The sequence below is a fragment of the Phyllopteryx taeniolatus genome, chromosome 4 (genome assembly GCF_024500385.1).
Source record: "Phyllopteryx taeniolatus isolate TA_2022b chromosome 4, UOR_Ptae_1.2, whole genome shotgun sequence".
NCBI lineage: Eukaryota > Metazoa > Chordata > Actinopteri > Syngnathiformes > Syngnathidae > Phyllopteryx > Phyllopteryx taeniolatus.
The window spans coordinates 25,323,458-25,342,844 of record NC_084505.1 but is presented as its reverse complement, the minus strand read 5'-3'; the positions used below and the strand labels follow the sequence as shown (position 1 = coordinate 25,342,844).

Below are 19,387 nucleotides of genomic sequence, written 5' to 3'. Positions count from 1 at the left end.
TTTAATATAACAACTAAATTACTATTGTTATTAACGATGACAGGCAACGCCAAGAACACCAAAATCGACGCTCGGGTTTGGGGGTCCTTCGTGTTGTTGGGCGCTCGCGAAATGACGTAGCTGCCATGTTGATCAGCTGATTCCGCTTGAGCGATTTGACCAAAAAGACAACAGAATTTACCTGCGATACGAGATTCAACACCAAAAGGGAGCGTATCGTCTTCAAGTCGGACACTATTGACATGCTCCATTTGGGTATGCACGTATTTATTTAGACCATGTGTGTCTCCCCCCCCCCCCCCCCCCCCCAACCAGGGCGTATTAGCATTTTTGCTAAGTCAGTGGCTACCTAGAAACATCACACAGCTAACGTCAGGCCCTTCAAAATGCTTTGTTCGACACAGCGCTCGTTAAATGACGCTTCAGTTACATAAAAAAAAAACAATTTATTAGGGCTGCAGTCAAATGTGGCTCTGGTGGTGGTTTGATGTCGGATGTGTTTTGTGTTTTAAGCGATGGCTTTGTTGTTATGAGCTGTACGGCTACCGCCGAGACGGTCATGACCGAAGAAGAAAAAGGTGGAACACAAGGGTCCTACATGCGCTTGAAGTAACTATAAATGGTCTTTGTTGCCGTGTGACTCGTTTAAATAGAGTTGTTTCGTGAATAATGTGTTTGGCTACGGTTGTCATGCCAAGTTGAAGTGTGTCAACGCCCATAACAATACGACAGTAAATGTCTTGCTGTAAACTGTAATATAATACAGTATAGTACAGTACATCGGTGGTTGTCGAACGTTTTACACATAGTACCACCTTAAATTTTTTAAAATTTAATTGAATTTCAATTTAACTCTCCAATTCCAGTAACGTAGTAGGCCTAAATATTCATCAACCATGCAGTAGGTTTTATTCCTAAAAACTACACCTGTATGTAGACCTGTCACGATACATTTTTTTCTAAGAGGATATATTTCCCCAAAAACTATTAACGATAAACAATAATATTGTTTTTTTTTTTTACTGTCTCTGAAAACATGAAAAATTTATTATTAGTATTATTCTATTTATTTGTTTTGCTTCTAAATCATTATTGTTATAATTATGATTGTTATTATTATAATTTCCTTTTTTGTTTCGCAATTAATTTGTTTTCCTTTACTCTGTGATATGGGTCCCTCTGCAATAAAGCGCTGCAAGACTTGCCTGGTTCACATTGAGCCTTCTATTCTGATTATAATTGGTTTAGAAGCCCAAACCGAATTAAAATGCTCCATATAAACACCACAATCGGAATAAACAGGCCGAATCAGAATGTTCACAGGGGTTGAACATCCCTTTTGCCAAACCGATCAGAAGTAAATTTTCACCATGTAACATTGCGACCTTTGTCTGTAACATTATGACATTTTTTCCTGTGATACTATGATTTTTGTTTCATTACATTATGACACTTGTGAAATTACAAGTTTTGCCTCGTAACATTACAGCATTTTTTTTTCCTCTAAAAAATTTGCATTTTATTCTCGTAACATTACAACTTTTGACCTCCTCATTTCTGTTGTTAGTCGTTAACATATATATTTTTTTATTTTTATCAAATTTTGAGAGGTAAGTTATTGTTGTTAAGCTGCGGTTGTCAGATGCTGCATGGCAATTGAGGTGTCCCTCTCTCTCGACTCCTGCAGGCCGCCATCATGGACAAGATTTTGGAGGGCCTGATTAGCTCTGCTCACACGCTTCCGGTGAAGAAGGCCATCGTGAAAAAGGTGGTGGAGGCGGCCGAGAAGGATGTGGCAGCGGAGGAGTGCCGGGCCCTGTTTGCCGTCACCACCCGCCTCGTTCTGCTGGGTGAGGACGCTTTCCAGAAGCAGGTGGGCAGCGGTGGGAAGTAACCAAGTACAAATACTTTGTTACTGTACATTATGGTTTTACTCCATACATTTGAAAATGGATATCTGTACTTTCTACTCCTTACTTTGTCAGGGTTGGTTTGTTACTTTTTTCAACCTCCCGCAGATGACGGCACAACGTAAAAAATGACATAAAGAAAGAGAGGTTGCATTTTACTGTGGTTAAGGTTATGATTGTGAGTACTCTTGTCACCTCTGCAGGTGGGCTTCCAGGTCCTGGAGGCGTACACCCGCTACCACCGCTCAGAGTTTGAGGCGTTCTTCAGTAAGGATTTTGTGCTGGGCCTGCTGCAGCAAGGCTATGAGCAGCTGGAGCACAAAGACCCGGCCGTGGTGGACTACATCCACTGTGGCCTACGGCTGCTCATTAGCTGCCCTGCCGTGCTGCAGCTGTTCGCCGTGGTCCAGGTGGAGGTGTTGAGGATGGTGTGCGAGCGGCCCGGCCCGGCCCTGTGCGCCCGTCTCGCCACTCTGCTGTCCGACTTTGTGCAGTGCGTGCCTAGGGACAAGGGCGGCGTCCTGTTCTGCCAGCAGCTGGTGAGGACCATCGGCTACTTCCACTGCCTGGCCAGCCAGGAGCAGGAGCTGGGTGAGTACGTGGCCCACGTCACCAAAGTCAGCACGTTACTGCAGAACATCTGGAAGGCCGAGCCGGCCACGCTGCTGCCTTCCCTGCAGGAGGTCTTCGCCATCATCTCTTCCACAGGTGAGACCTTGTTTTGTTCACGATTGATTCATCATGAGCACATAAAATGGAGCCTCCAAAGACACGATGCTTTCTGAGACGCTGATCTCTAATTTCACTATTTCTAGACTCATTGAGATCAATTATATTTGAAAACAAATTGATTGAAAAATTGCAATAGATTTCGACTGTACTCTCATAACATCACAACTCGTAACATTCGAACATGTTTCCTATTTCCTATTAACACTATAAATTCAGTCTAGTAACATTGCAATTTCTTCTCGTAACACTACAACATCCTTGTATCGTTACGTTTTTGGTCGTAACATTGACTTTTTATTATTGTAATATTACAACTTCTTTCTCATAAATGTAAGAAATTGGGTGATGTACCATTTCATTCTCGTGCGGTTACAGTTTTATTCTTGTACATAATTCAATTTTTGTAATATTATAACTTACTAACATTTATTTGCTGAACTACACAACTTCTCATAACGTGAAGACTTTATTTCCGTACATCACAATGTTCATTTCTTTTTTGTGACATTATGACTGGATAGTTGTCTTTTTTCTCGTAACATCATGACTTAATTTTTGTCACATTCCAACTTATGTCGATTATAAAAGTGTCCTGTTCTTTTCCTCCCGTCCTTCTTCAGACCCGTCCTTTGAGCCATCCATAGCCTTGGCCAGTCTGGTGCAGTACATCCCGGTCCAGATGATCACAGTGCTTATTAAGAGTCTCACGACGGACCAGAATGTCAAAGATGCAAACATGACCAAAGCGCTATGCAGGTATCTCGAAGTGTGACCCACACAACATGGTGTTATTGGCTGGAGGAGGGTATACACACTGTTCCTCTGTTCTTAGAATGATCGACTGGCTCTCCTGGCCTCTGGCCCAGCACGTGGACACCTGGGTCATCGCTCTGCTCAAAGGACTGGCCGCCGTTCAGAAGTTCACCATCCTTATTGATGTCACTCTGCTCAAAATTGAACTGGTAAGTAATGAAATGAAATGTTATGTTTTGATTTTCATTTAATAAAGACCATCTTATTGGGGCTGCTAAGACAAATTATTTCCACTTCACCAACATTATTCAGAATATAATGAGTATTATAATCCAAAACAGATTTGTTTCAAGTATGGTTATTCCCGGCGGCACGGTGGGCGACTGGTGAGCACATCTGCCTCACAGTTCTGAGGACCTTGGTCCAAATCTGGCCCTGCTTGTGTGGTGGTTGCATGTTCTTCCCGTGCCGTCGTGGGTTTTCTCCGGGTACTCTGGTTTCCTCCCACATCCCAAAAACATGCATGTTAGGTTAATTGAAAACTCTATATTGCCCGTAAGTGTGAATGGTTGTGTGTTTATATGTGCCCTGCGATTGGAATGGCGACCAGTTGAAGTTGTACATCGCCTCTCGTCCAGTCAGCTGGGATAGGCTCCAGCACCCCCGCGACCCTAGTGAGGATAAGCGGTATGGAAAATGGATGGATGGTCCCATTATATAATATAGTATATCACAACACCACCACCATGATTGACTGTTGTTATGATGTTCTTTTTCTGAAATGCTGTGTTACATTTACGCCATATGTAATGTGACACACACCTTCAAAAAACTTCCACTTTCGTCTCGTCAGTCCATAGAATATTCTCTTAAAAGTCACAGATGTTTTTTTGCAAAAGTAAGATGATTTTTGGTCAGCGGTGGTTTTCAGTTTGGAACTCTGCCTTTGATGCCATTTTTGCCCACTCTTCCTTATCGCTGAGTCATGAACACAGATGTTAACTGAGGCAGGGAAGGCCTGCGGTTCTTCAGATATTGTCCTGGGTTCCTTTGTGACCTCCTGGATGAATCGTCGCTGTGCTTTTGGGGTAATTTTTGTTGGTTGGCCACTTCTGGGAATGGTTTGCCACTGTTCCAAGTTTTCTTCATTTTTGGATAGCGGCTCTCACCGTGGTTCGTTGGAGTCCTAAAGTTTTAGAAATAGCTTTGTAACCCTTTCCAGACTGATAGATGTCAATCTGTTCTTAAATTTCTTTGGATCGTGGCATTTTGTTGCAGCTTTTCTAGATATTCTGATGACTTCATTTTGTTAAGACAGGTTCAATTTAAATGATTTCTTGATTAACAGGTCAGGAGGTAATCAGGCTTGGGCTCGGGCAATGAAAATGAACTCAGCTTTCCATTCAATGTGATTAGCCACAGTTAATTCATGATTTAACAAGGGGCGCAATTATTTTTTTTTATACAGGGCCAGCTAGCTGTGAATTGATTTTTTTCCTTAATAAATAAGGTCACCATTTAAAATCAGCATTTTATGTTTACTTGGGTTATCTTTGTCTGGTATTTACATTTGTTTGATCTTAAACATTAAAGTGGGGAAACTATGGAAAAAAATTTGAATTTGAGAAGGGGCAAATACTTTTTCACGGCACTGTAGCTCCTTTTAGCAATGAAGCTCCAAGATGACTATTGTTGATTTTTAAAAAAAAATTATTTTCCTTCCCCACGTTTCCCCCTACCTATAGGTGTTCAATCGTCTGTGGTACCCCATTGTGCGTCAGGGGGCGCTCGCCGTCCTCTCCCACATGCTCCTCAGCTTCCAGCACTCTCCTGAGGGCTTCCATCTGGTCAGGAATCCCACAAGCAAAAAAACCCGTGAACTGGACTATCGGCGTTCCTGCCATCTCCAATAATCCTGTGCTCCTCATCTGTTGCAGGTTATTCCACACGTGGCGGGTCTGGTGCAGTCCCTGCAGGCCGATGGCCTCCCCACCAGTAAAGCCTTCCTGCTGCAGTTCACTGAGCTCGTACACTGCATGATGTACCAGTACTCTGGATTCCCAGACCTCTACGACCACATTTTGGAAGCCATCAAGGTAAACGAGCCCTGGGATTATGTTGTCCAAAACCTTGAATTACCTGTACAGGCGATGCTTTAAGTAACACTTTAACATGTTTGCTTTCATACAAGTGTAAGAAGAAGGTATTTCACTGTGTAAGAAAACAAAGTAAAACTACTCACCCTTTAAAGAGATAAACTACACTAGATAGAATAATTACAGTTTCTGTGTATATTAACTCCACAGGTGTTGTTTTTTTTTTTTTTCATGGCAAAATATACTTCCAAATGAGGTTGAAACCATAATCACGCGAAACTTGCCTTCAGCTCAGTGAGCATCTCAACGTTAAATGCCATTTTTGTTTTGCCTGTTTTTTATGCATTAAAAACAAGAAGACCCATCCATCCATTTTCTACCACTTATCCGAGGTCGGGTCCCGGGGTCAGTAGCATTAGCAGGGACGCCCAGACTTTCCTCTCCCCAGCCACTTCATCCAGCTCTTCCGGGGGGGATCCAGAGGCGTTCCCAGGCCAGCCGAAAGGCGTAGTTTCTCCAGCGTGTCCTGGGTCGTCCCTGGGGTCTCCTCCCGGTAGGACGTGCCCGGAACACCTCACCAGGGAGGCGTCCGAGAGGGATCCGAATCAGATGCCCCAGCCACCTCATCTGGCTCCTTTCGAGGTGGAGGAGCAGCGGCTCTACTCTGAGATCCTCCCGGATGACCGAGCTTCTCACCCTATTTCTACGGGAGAGCCCGGACACCCTGCGGAGGAAACTCATTTCGGCCGGTTGTATCCGGGATCTTGTTCTTTCGGTCACGACCACAGCTCCTGACCATAGGTGAGGGTAGGAACGTAGATCGACCGGTAAATTGAGAGCTTCGCCTTTCGGCTTAGCTCCTTCACCATAACGGACCGATACAAAGTCTGCATCACTGTAGACGCTGCACCGATCCGCCTGTCGATCTCCCGTTCCATTTTTTCCCTCACTCGTGAACAAGACCCCAAGATACTCGTAATCCTCCACTTGGGGCAGGATCTCATCCCCGACCTGGAGAAGGCACGCCACCCTTTTCCGACTGAGGACCATGGTCTCAGATTTGGAGGTTCTGATTCTCATCCCAGCCGCTTCACACTCGGCTGCGAACTGCTCCAATGAGAGTTGGAGATCACTGCTTGATGTCACCTCTCTGGCGGGGAAGGAGCCCGAGCTGGTGTGTGAGGTTGAGAAGTTCCGACTAGATATAGTCGGACTCGCCTCCACACACAGCTTGGGCTCTGGTACCAGTCCTCTTGAGAGGGGTTGGACTCTCTAAAACAAGAAGATAAAACTCCTTATGTTGTCTTACGTTTTGTTCTTTTCAACTTTTAAGTATTTATATAGTCTTAATTATTTATTAACTGTTTTTGGTATGAATAAATGTATCGTAGAAACATTTTTGTTTTCACATTTGTAATTTGTGTTCATGATTAGATTTAAATAAATGTTTATCGGAAATTTTGTTTCATTTAAAACAAAGATAATTAAATAAGCCCCCAGTCAAACTGACTTTTGTTTTTCTGATAATCTAACACACCCCCTGGGTGAAATTAACCCAGAAACATCATTGCTGTTCCTGACAAACAAGGTCAACACGAGGGTTAATCCTTGAGATGCTCACAGAGCGAAAGTCAATGAACTTGCTGACGTCTTGTGATTCAAACTCTCATTTGTCTCGACTACCTTTAAGCCACATTATGATTATTATTATTGTATTTATGGGTTAAAATAACATCTTATTCTGCTAGGATTTGCCGAAACCAAGCGAAGAGAAAATCAAGCTGGTGCTGAATCAAAGTGCCTGGACGTCCCAGTCCAACTCTTTCACCTCCGGTCCGCTGAGGCAGGCCGGGAAGTCCGAGACTGGCAAGACGGGCCTGGTCAACTTGGGCAACACCTGCTACATGAACAGCATCCTTCAGACACTTTTCATGGCCACAGAGTTAGTCACAAGGCATTATTATATTATGCTACTATAGCACCCTTAACATCCACTTGTCACACTCTGGTTCAAATTTTGGTTTTGTGCAGCCTCTCGTGCAAATGCAAGGTACAGTTTTGTTAGCAGCACAACTATAGGGCTACTCACTGTTGGCAACTTAGTGACGTTGCCTATATATTTAGTGACTTTTAACCCCCCCCCCCTCCCCTTGCCACTATTTCTAAAAAAAAAAAAAAAAAAAATGTGGGTGTTATTGGACAATTCTAGCGACTCCCGCGCTCACAGTCCTGCAACTGAATGGCACATGCCAAATACAACCGCAAAGCGAATGCCCATAAGGATCTGATTGTATTTTCTAGCACTTCCATCACCAAGCCGCCATGTTACACTTTGGCTATTAATTTAGTGGATCCATGCATGTGGCACATGCAGCGGTCAGCTCACCAAACACAAATACAGCACCGCACCGAACATTCGCGCATGTGCCGGTTTTCTGAAGCTAATGCTATTCCCTGATCGTAAGCCCCGCTTACAATTTGGCTTTAACGTGATAGTGCTTCAGTGTAGTAGCTTGAAAGTAGTGGATCCTTATCCACCCTATTCTCCATGTCATGGGCAAAAAAACTCAGTGTGGTGGTGGTGTTAGGTAAATTAACCACATTATGACATCAAAATTTGGCTAAATTCATGATGATATGCTCACAGACACATTTTCAGAAATAGGATGTATTTTGTTTCCCATGGTTATTTTAGCGAGGATGACTGTGTTGCCAACGTAGCTACTTTGTCACTATACTTTGTAACTTTTCCAACCCCTATCAAGACTTCCAGAGACTCTTTCCAGAGCAGGACATATTTACCCTTCCATGTTCCGACTGCAAATGAATGACACTTGTTCAAGCGCTTGCGTTTTTGTGTTTGTCCATTCTCCTGTTATTGTGAATGGAGCAGGAAGTTAACCCGAAACAAATTTGTCATTCACTTGTGAGAATGGACGTGCTTCCAGGTACTGGTTCACATACTGCATTTGTGTAGTTTAATGCTAATCTGTGCTAGTGCTTCCGTGTAGTAATGGCAAATCTTCGGTCAGCCTAGCTACAAAGTCATGGGTGGAGAAACTTGTGTAGGGGTGGTGTTTGCAAATTGTGCCATCACACAATAGCTCACTCACACATTTTCACAAATAGTCAGATAACAAATTATTACCTACTTGTTGAGTGGGCAAGCAGTCCAAAAACCCAACTATTTGAACGCAAGCAATAATTAAAAAGAAAATTTTCTATTATCTATAATATGTTCCCTTTAAATAACGCTGCAATCCAAACTTGTCTTTCTTCAGTTTCAGGCGACACGTCTTGTCGCTGCGTCTGAACGATTCCGGTATGCTGATGAAAAAGCTGCAGATGCTCTTCGCCTTCCTCGCGCACACCCAGGTTTGTGTTTGCGTGCGGAAGACTGGAATGATTGTGGCGGCTTGAAAGTGTGGCACAATGATGTTGTTTCCCCCACAGAGGGCGGCCTACGCTCCCAGGAACTTCTTAGAGGTGTCACGGCCGCCGTGGTTCAATGCGGGCTCTCAGCAGGACTGCTCGGAATATCTCCGCTTTCTCCTGGACAGGTATGATGCGTAAATAATTGGTAATCGAAGAGTTCAAACGCAAAAGCCGTGAAGCGCGCCTACTAGTGGACTGCCTATCACAGCATTGTTCTGCATTGCCTAACCCTGCAAAACCAAACAACTACTATATAAAATTTGTCAAAAATAAAGGTTTAATTGCAGAAACCATCAAGCTCCATGCGCATTTTGATGCAGCTGCCGCCATCTCCATTTAGGCCAATCATTAGCCCATCCATTCTCATACAAAAGTCAAAAATTATAAAGATGAAGCTGTTCAAAAGTCAATGTTCTTTTGTGTTGAAAAGTGTAACTATGAGTCTAACCTGTGCATGAGCAGAGAGGTGACTCCATACTGCACGTGTACACTTTTTGGCATATTTGAAAAAAATAATACTTAATGTGGCACATGACCAGAGAGAGACAATCACAAGTGTCGGCTTTAGGAGAAGGAAGTAATATTGAGAAAGAAAAATCTAATTTCAATTGTAATTATGGAAATTTCCAAAAGTATCTAAAATTTAATTTACACATTTTCCAAGTAATGTAATGGATTACATAAATGTTCTAATAAGGTAATCTCATTACAAGTAATTAGTTACTCCCCAACACTGCTTGTGATCCACTTTGGAGCCTCCACTGTAGCTTCTCCTACATTTATTGACATTTTTTCCTGATACCAAGGTTACACGAAGAGGAGAAAACCATTCAGCTGTTGGAATCTGCCAATCTAAGCGTTCCCGCTGACGTCGTAGACTCAAGCAGCAAAGACGCAACCGCTCCGACATCCCCTGAAGAAGGCGAAGCGTCCTCTCTGAAAGTGGATGACGACGACAGACGTACCCTCATCGAGAGGACTTTCGGCGGAAAGCTTGTGACGGGCATCCGCTGTACGCACTGCGACGGCGTCTCAGAAAAGGAGGAGCCCTTCACGGACCTCTCGCTGGCCTTCTGCCCCTCGCGGGACGCAGCCAAGTCCGACGAGTCCAAAGCAAGTTCGCCTCTTTAACACAAATTGGCAAGTTAGCCTTTTTCACGCTGAGATCCAGCCAAATCAAAAATTTAGATAGAAAGCGATCCAGTCAAATAATAATAATAATAATAATAATAATAAGTGTGCCTCTTTCATAAGGAGATCCTGTTAAATGACTGCTAAAATAATCATTTAGCATTTTAGCCTTTCACACAGAGATCTTGCCGAGTTTACAATTTTATCCTATTTAACGGAGAGATGCAGCCAAATTACTACAAATTAGCTTCATTCAAAGAATTACAGCAAATTACGTTTGTACGAGTTTAACTTTTTTTCACACAGATATTCAGCTAAATGACTTAACAATTTAGCTTCTTAACCATAAATTGCCAATTTAGCCTCTCTCACATGTAACTCCAGCTGAATTACCGGATGAGCAATCTTGCCTCTTTCATACAGAGATTTGGCTGAAATAATGATCAATTTTACCACTTCGCTGCAAATTAGCAATTCAGCCTCTTTCACACAGTGACCCAGCTAAAATACTGTTCATCAGCAATTTTGCCTCTTTCACCGGAGAACCAGCTATATTACAGCAAATTAACAATTTAGCCTCTTTCACAGAGATCTGGCCAAATTATCGCAATTTAGTATTTCACACAGAGAACCAGCTACATTACATGAAATTACCAGTTTAACCTCTTTCACACAAGTTGGCCATTTAGCCTCTTTCAAAGAGATCTTGCCAAATGACCGTAACGTAGCAATTTAGCCTCTTTGTTCAGATACCCAACTAAATTACATTAGCAGTTTAGACTCTTTCAAACAGATAACTAGTCAAATTCCTATAAATTAGAATTAAAAATTCAGCCTGTTTCATATTGAGATGGAGCTCAATTACAGCAAATTAGCCCCTTTCACGGAATTACCACAAGTTAGCACTTTATCCTGTTTACCACAAATAAGCAGTTTTGTCCTATGTCTCCCCAAGACCAACGATTCCAAAGTGGTTTGCCAGGGTTCCGTCAACGGCGGCAGCGAGACCCCCGTGCCGGGTACCAAAGACCAAGCCAGCCACTTTCACGCCGTGCCAGAGAACGAGCCTCACCTCTCAGTGCCTGACTTGGTGGACTACTTCCTGGCTCCGGAGATCCTGGACCAGGACAACGCCTACTTCTGCGGCAAGTGCGGTAGCCTGCGGAGGGCCGAGCGGACCCTCAAGTTGACGTCGGCCCCCGAGTACCTGATCCTGACGCTGTTGCGCTTCGCTTACGATGCCAAGTGCCACGTGCGCCGCAAGATCCTGGACAACGTCACTATCCCGCCGCGCCTTCAGCTCCCTGTGCACCGCCCCTCGGTGTCCTCGCCGCCCCAGCCGCCGCTCACCACCTCCCCAACCCTGGCGGACTCCACCGAGAGCAGCGAGAACCTAGCCAAGAAGCTCAAACCCTCCCGACGAGACGAGGATGTCCAGTCGGTGCGTTACGTCCTCAGCTCTGTCGTGATGCATTCGGGCGTGTCGTCCGAGAGTGGACATTACTACTCCTATGGCTGTGACAACGCGGCGCAAGGGGACTCCGCCTATCAAAATGAGGACTTGAGTCACGGGGAGCAAGTCCGGGAGGGTCCGAGTGCTCAGGGAGGCGGCACCGTGCCCCCCAGCGATTGGCTGCTGTTCAATGACAGCAGAGTGACATTTGCTTCCTTCCAATCGGTGCAGAACATCACCAGCCGCTTCCCCAAGGACACGGCCTATGTGCTCATGTACAGGAAACAGGAAGTGGCAGGGCAGGACTCTGTTAAAGGCCCGGCAGCCAATGGAACAAGGCAGAGCACCGAGCCGCCGCTGCAGAAAGAACTGCTGGACGCCATTATCAAGGACAACAAGCTGTATCTACAGGTAAAACTAACTGCATTGGGAAAAAAAAATGTGTTGTGTTTTAAACCTAAAAACGTATTCAATAAACGGGGACTCACTGCCAATAAGCATTTTGGGGATTTGTTCCCCCCCAAAAAGAGAAAAAATGGGGGGAAAAAATTTGAAAATCCATATACAGGTGAATCTGCGGGTGCTGAATCGCTAGTATGCAGGGATCCACTGTCTTGGCAAGTTACTGCAAATTTGCAATTTTTCCTTTCACACATCTGATTTTTCTGCCAAATTACTGCAATTCAGGGCGGCACGGTGGCCGACTGGTTAGAGCGTCAGCCTCACAGTTCTGAGGACCCGGGTTCAATCCCCGGCCCCGCCTGTGTGGAGTTTGCATGTTCGCCCCGTGCCTGCGTGGGTTTTCTCTGGGCACTCCGGTTTCCTCCCACATCCCAAAAACATGCATTAATTGGAGACTCTAAATTGCCCGGATGTGACTGTGAGTGCGAATGGTTGTTTTGTTTGTATGTGCCCTGCGATTGGCTGGCAACCAGTTCAGGGTGTACCCCGCCTCCTGCCCGATGACAGCTGGGATAGGCTCCAGCACGCCCGCGACCCTAGTGAGGAGAAGCGGCTCAGAAAATGGATGGATGGAACTTGTTTCCAACAGAGATCCAGCCAAATTACTGAAATTTTGCATTTCACAGAAATCAAGCCGAATTACCATGAATGAACAATTTAGCCTCTCTCACTCAGAGATCCAGCCAAATTACTGCGATTTAGCCTACTTAATATAGATCACGATCAACCTATATTTAATTTAATACACTACAAAGACAAGATATTTAATGTTCAAGCTGATAAATATTGTTTTTAGCAAATCATTAACTTAGAATTTTATGGCTGCAACACGTTCCATAAAAGCTGGGACAGGGTCATGTTTACCACTGTGTTACATCACCTTTTCTTTTAACAACATTCAATAAATGTTTGGGGAACTGAGGACACTAATTGTTGAAGCTTTGTAGGTGGAATTCTTTCCCATTCTTGCTTGATGTATACAGCTTCAGCTGTTCAACAGTCCGGGGTCTCCGTTGTCGTATTTCACGCTTCATAACGCGCCACACATTTTCAATGGGAGACAGGTCTGGACTGCAGGCAGGCCAGTCTAGTACACACACTCTTGAACATGATTTGCAAATCATTCTATTCTGTTTTTATGTATGTTTAACACAACGTCCCAACTTCATTGGAATTGGGGTTGTAATTAGGCCTCTTTCACAAAGAGGTTTGGCCAAATTTAACTTCTTTAAAACAGAACAAATGACCACAACTTTGCAATTTTGCCTTTCACACATACATCCAGCCAAATTAGTAATTAAGCTTATTTCATACAGGGATCCAGACAAATGAACACATTTAGCCACTTTACTGTAAAAATGGCACTTTAGCCTCTTTGACACAGAGGTACAGTCAAAATTATTGTGATTTAACCTATTTCACACTTAAATTAGTGCTAATTTTAAAAAGATGCCTCTTTTCCGCAAATTGGCAATTGAACCTCTACCATGTAGACATCCTGCCTTGTTACCACAAATGAGCAATTTGGTAAGCTCAGGCATTATCTACCTATGTGCCTTTTTGAAAGTGCACACACTTGCGGAAATATCCTGATTTCGCTCGGTTCTGTGTAAAATCCACAAGCGAACAAACACTGGTTATTGTGTTGCAGTTCTGTGATAGTTCTTTGTGTCTGTAAACAATGTCTTTTCAAACTTACATGAGAGCAACAATTGAGCTACGAAAGGGGTGAACACAGACGGCGGCACTCTGCACTTGTTCACATTTTGCACACGTACTGTGGCATCGGCACTATACAACAAATGACCTCGACAAATCATCAAGATCAACGCTGGATAAAAAGATTTGTTTCGCCTTCGCCCCGAGTCAAATCCGGGAGACACCAGGCAGCAATTTCACGGGCCACTGAACCCTCCCTGCACAAACGGCCACTAGGGGTAGCTGTCAGAACACTGCAACTCCCTTTCACACTTTCGTTCTCTCTTTACAGGAACAAGAATTGAACGCTCGGACTCAGGCTCTGCAGGCTCCGTCGTCTTCCTGTTCCTTCAGGCCCAACGGCTCGGATGACAACAACCCGCCGGGGAGTTGCGGCCCGTCCGGAGGGGGTGGAGGAGGAGGTGGAGGGGGCTTTAACACCATTAGTAGACTGGTCTTCTAAAACAAAATAAAAAGCACATAACGTTAACAAGAGCAAGGGTGGGGGAACCTTTTTGCTATCCTCAGAGGGCCATGATCAAGTCATGTAAAAAGAAAAGACGTGTGACCCGACACGTGTCTTACTGAAAAGAGACGTCTACCAGTTGTGCAGGTGGTTTATATTGGGATAAGGGAGTCTACCACAACACATCGTGCCTGTGAATATTCTCATTCATCCATGTCATTTCATTCTCAGGGCATTGAATCCATCGCAACCGGACTTTTCTGGTTGTCTTGGAAGACCTTTCGCCTCTCATTTGAGCAGCGTTCATCAGTTCATGCAGCAAGGCTCGGTAGGACAGCAAAAGCCTGCTTTGGGTATAGAAAATAAACTATTTATGCTCCAAGTAATCTAGCAATATCGTCTCTTTTACAGAAGAAGGAGACATCCAATTTATAGCAAATGGGCAGTTTGGCCTCTTTAACACAGAGAGCCAACCAAATCAAGTTGGCCTCTTTCACACCAAGTCCCAGCCAAATTACCACTAATTAGTAGTTTGGCCTTTTCCAGTCAGCGATTCAGCCAAATTAGCAATTTGAATACGTTCAGATAGAGATCTAGCCAAATTTCTGGAAATTAGTAATCTGTCAATTTGACCTTTTTTGCACAAATCCAATATATGTAATATCAATCATGAATCCTATAAAAGCTGGCATTTCCCGCCTTGTTGCCATACCACTGAGTGGGGGGAACAAATTTGGAGATAGTATCAGATACTTTTGTGTAAGGGTATCATGTAAAAAAGCAAAGATTGATAAATGCCGGGTCTTCTGCTCCTGCTCTGATGCTGCAATTTTGCTGTATACACATGTAAAGCGGCTTAAACTTCAGCTTTACAGATGCCAGCTCTGCAGTGGTTGTAACAGTGGTGCCTTGAGACACGACTGACTCAATTTAGGAGTTTTTCAAGATATGCGCTCAATTTTGTTTTTTATTTTTTATTTTTGCTTTGATTTGAGAGCTCAAACTGAGCTGTATGGTGGCAGTAAACTCGATTCAACTCACTTCACAATAATTATAAGTTTGGCAAGCCGTGAACATTTAATCAAAAAAAGAGGCTTCAAGCTGTTTAATGCCTCTCCCAGCAATGAGGGTTACAAGTGTTTTTTTTTTTTGGGGGGGGGGGGAACAAAAACAAACAATGTTCCCTTAACAATGTCCCACTAGCCTAATGCCAACATATCATGGCAAATACTATTGACATGCTAAAGGTTAGCAGTTGCAGTTTTACAACCCTTTCAAGCAATGGAAATTTGAACACAAATGGTGGAATAACACATGTAGAAATATATTATAACAGTGCTGACAGACATATTCTTTATCCTCCATGAAGAATTACTTGATGAGTAGTAGTAGAAGTGTAGTCTTCGTTTGTATCTGCGTGACTGTTCAGGTGCATCTGAATAAGTTAGAATACTGTAGGAGAGTTAATTGTGTTTCAGCATTGCAGTTCCAAAAGTGAAACCATATTAAAGTGAAACCATATGAAAGTCTTTTTGATCTAGGTTTCCCTTGCCCAGACGCGGGTCACCGGGGCCCCCCTCTGGAGCCAGGCCTGGAGGTGGGGCTCAAAGGCAAGCGCCTGGTGGCCGGGCCTGCACCCATGGGGCCCGGCCGGGCATAGCCCAAAACCGTAACTTGGGTCCCCCTTCCCATGGGGTCACCACCTCTGGGAGGGGCCATAGGGGTCGGGTGCAGTGCGAGCTGGGCGCTGGCCGAAGGCAGGGACCTTGGCAATCTGATTCCCAGCTACAGAAACTGGCTCTTGGAACGTGGAATGCCACCTCTCTGGCAGGGAAGGAGCACGAGCTGGTGTGTGAGGTCAAGAAGTTCCGACTAGATAAAGTCGGACTTGCCTCCACACACAGCTTGGGCTCTGGTACCAGTCCTCTCGAGCAGGTGTGGGTATACTTATTGCCCCCCGGCTCGGTGCCTGTACGTTAAGGTTCACCCTGGTGGACGAGAGGGTAGCCTCCCTCCGCCTTCGGGTGGGGGGACGGGTCCTGACTGTTGTTTGTGCCAATGCACCAAACAGCAGTTCAGAGTACCCACCCTTTTTGGAGTCCTTAGAGGGGGTGCTGGAGAGCGCGCCCGCTGGGGTCTCCATCGTTCTGCTGGGGCACTTCAATGCTCACGTGTGCAATGACAGACCTGGAAGGGCGTGATTGGGAGGATTGCCCCCCCACCCCCTGGGTGTCCAAACGTCAATCTGAAGAAGGAGTCCTATCGGGCCTTTTTGGCCTGTGGGACTTCTGAGGCAGCTGATGGGTACTGGCTGGCCAAGCGGAATGCAGCTTTGCTGGTCGCTGAAGCAAAAACTCGGGCATGGGAGGAGTTCGGTGAGGACATGGAGAAAGACTTCCGGGCGGCTTCGAGGAAATTCTGGTCCACCATCCAGCGTCTCAGGAGGGGGAAGCAGTGCACCATCAACACTGTGTATAGTGGGGATGGGGCGCTGCTGACCTCGACTCGGGACGTTGTGAGCCGGTAGGGAAAATACTTCGAAGACCTCCTCAATTACACCGACACGCCTTCCCATGAGGAAGCAGAGCCTGGGTTCTCTGAGGCGGGCTCTCCTATCTCTGGGGTTGAGGTCACCGAGGTGGTTAAAAAGCTCCTCGGTGGCAAGGCCCCGGGGGTGGATGAGATTCGCCGAGAGTTCCTAAAGGCTCTGGATGTTGTGGGGCTGTCCTGGTTGACACGCCTCTGCAACATCGTGTGGACATCGGGGACAGTGCCTCTGGATTGGCAGACTGGGGTGGTGGTCCACCTTTTTAAGAAGGGGGATCAGAGGGTCTGTTCCAACTACAGGGGATTCACACTCCTCAGCCTCCCTGGTAAGGTCTATTCAGGGGTGCTGGAGAGGAGGGTCCGTCGGGAAGTCGAATCTCAGATTCAGGAGGAGCAGTGTGGTTTTCGTCCTGGCCGTGGAACAGTGGACCAGCTCTACACCCTCGGTAGCGTCCTCGAGGGTGCATGGGAGTTCGCCCAACCGGTCTACATGTGTTTTGTGGACTTAGAGAACGCGTTCGACCATGTCCCTCGGGTGGTCCTGCGGGGGGCGCTTCGGGAATATGGGGTACCGAACCCCCTGATACGGGCTGTTTGGTCCCTATACGAGCGGAGTCAGAGTTTGGTCCGCATATCCGGCAGTAAGTCGGACTTGTTTCCGGTGAGGGTTGGACTCTGCCAAGGCTGCCCTTTGTCACTGATTCTGTTCATAACTTTTATGGACATAATTTCAAGGCGCACCCGAGGCGTAGAGGGTATCCAGTTTGGTGGCCTCAGTATTTCATCTCTGCTTTTTGCAGATGATGTGGTTATGTTGGCTTCATCAAGCCGTGATCTCCAACTCTCACTGGAGCAGTTCGCAGCCGAGTGTGAAGCGGCTGGGATGAGAATCAGCGCCTCCAAATCTGAGACCATGGTCCTCAGTCGGAAAAGGGTGGCGTGCCCTCTCCAGGTCGGGGATGAGATCCTGCCCCAAGTGGAGGAGTTCAAGTATCTTAGGGTCTTGTTCACGAGTGAGGGAAGAATCGGAGGCAGATCGGTGCGGTATCTGCAATGATGGAACGTATTGATGGCATTTCCTTTCATTTGAATGGGGAATGATGATTTGAGATATAAGTGTTTTGAGTTACAAACATGGTCATGGAACAACTTAAACTCGTATCTCAAGGCACCACTTTACTATGCTTAGAAATGGTTGCCCACCCCTGGCTAAAAGCACTGAAAAACTCATTGACGACTGAAAGTGTTTACACCGTGGACCGTTTTTAATTTATTGAGATTCTGTTTTGCTGAATTGTATTTTCTTCCAATCAATGTTTCAACAACAAACAAAAAAAGCGATTGTTTTGTTTAAATTACCTCATATGCCAACAGCATATAGCACAGTACAATGCATTACGATACAACTAGCAGAACCTCCAAAGTGGATGGACGCATCGTTACACCCAAAGTCACGCAAGACTTGGGCAAGTCACACGAGACTTCATTTGTAGTTTGAAAAGTTTGCTTTGTTTTTATTTAGTTTTTTTCTTTTGGTGGCAGAGGGGGGTTGAAGGGTACCAGTGAAGATAACCATAAAACAGAAAGTGGAACCTACCGTGACGTAGACAGGTGTCAAATCTTCAGGATTACCAATAAACAAGTGCACCACATAGCATTTTTGGGGGTCGGGGGAGGGGGGTTGGTCGGAGTGGCTTTGTTTTTTGGGGGGTAAACGATATCAGTGATAGCAAAAGGGTGATGACAAATGTAGAGCAGGCTGTGGAGCTTTTGCTGATCTAAAAGGGTGTCTTAACTGCTCAGTGCTATATGAGCAATACAATTAAATTTAAATTCCAAAAACACACCTTGATCTTCACCGAGCGGATTCTGATATATTATTAGCATGTTCCACTTCGGAGGTTCCACTTCTCATTTGCATGCATTTTGATCTGTGATGTGTTTTGATTTTTTTTTTTTTTCTCCCAGAAATGATTGAGTCATTGGGCATTTGATAACTTTTAATATCATACACTGTATATGCAATAAATACATTTGTCTTAAAAAGTCACTCCAGGTAATTGATGAATGGAAAACAACAATGAAATTTCAGTCTCACAGAAGCCATCTCTGCTCTGAAGACGGAATCACGTTGGGGTTTCTGTTATGGTTCTGATGCTGCAATTTTGTGGGATCGGGGTGAGGCAGCCAGGATTCTGCCTCCACACTGTGGAAGGCAGCCTTCTTTTGAGTGGCTGTGGAAGCCACATTGAAGAGGGCATACGAGAACACAGGTTGGCATTGGTGCCTTTCCTCTACGCAGACATCTGCTATTAGATTGACACTGGTTCTTTAAATTTGTTAGGTTAAAGGGTGATCTCATTTCACTGTAGCTCAAAAATGGTGGGGAATGAATGCAAAACACCCTGAAAGCTTCTCATCTTTTTGGCTGAAAGGGATTTCATCCAGCCTGTACAACAAACAAAGACAAAGGTTACTCCAATTTGTGCTCACTGTGCCAATTACAACAGTCTTTGAAAAGATCATTATCCCATTAAAAAGACTCAAAACATTCATTCAGAATAGAGCTGATCAAGGAAGGTTTAGCCATAGTAGACTGAGCAGGCAGGTGCAGATGCAGGTACCGCTAATTATTGTAACAATTGGACTTGTTTTCTTTTTGTGTCTGTCATTTGTAATCACTTGGGCCTCATTTCTTCACTGA

General features: G+C 45.0%; 1 protein-coding gene across 2 annotated transcripts; it reads left to right on the top strand.

Annotated features, from left to right (window-relative positions):
- Window positions 1-106: 106 nt before the first annotated feature.
- Window positions 107-18,733, top strand: usp38 (ubiquitin specific peptidase 38). 2 transcript variants are annotated; one of them, XM_061770892.1, is made up of 13 exons: window positions 107-255; window positions 1,688-1,850; window positions 2,114-2,618; window positions 3,263-3,398; window positions 3,475-3,604; window positions 5,141-5,242; window positions 5,333-5,491; window positions 7,240-7,433; window positions 8,773-8,866; window positions 8,945-9,051; window positions 9,733-10,039; window positions 11,013-11,921; window positions 13,963-18,733. In XM_061770892.1, the coding sequence occupies exons 2-13, from the start codon at window positions 1,791-1,793 to the stop codon at window positions 14,131-14,133; spliced, it is 2,874 nt and encodes a 957-aa protein (XP_061626876.1). In that variant the 5' UTR covers window positions 107-255; window positions 1,688-1,790; the 3' UTR covers window positions 14,134-18,733. The 2 variants fall into 2 exon arrangements, with proteins under 2 accessions (XP_061626876.1, XP_061626875.1); XM_061770891.1 differs by having other exon boundaries at window positions 1,688-1,873.
- Window positions 18,734-19,387: the final 654 nt, after the last annotated feature.

What these genes read in the sequence shown, in the direction of transcription:
- usp38 (XM_061770891.1), top strand. Translation starts at nt 1,697, where the DNA reads ATGGACAAGATTTTGGAGGGCCTGATTAGCTCTGCTCACACGCTTCCG. An exon ending in AGGACGCTTTCCAGAAGCAG is followed by an intron (nt 1,874 to 2,113) that starts GTGGGCAGCGGT and finishes TCACCTCTGCAG; the next exon opens with GTGGGCTTCCAGGTCCTGGA. An exon ending in ATGACCAAAGCGCTATGCAG is followed by an intron (nt 3,399 to 3,474) that starts GTATCTCGAAGT and finishes CTCTGTTCTTAG; the next exon opens with AATGATCGACTGGCTCTCCT.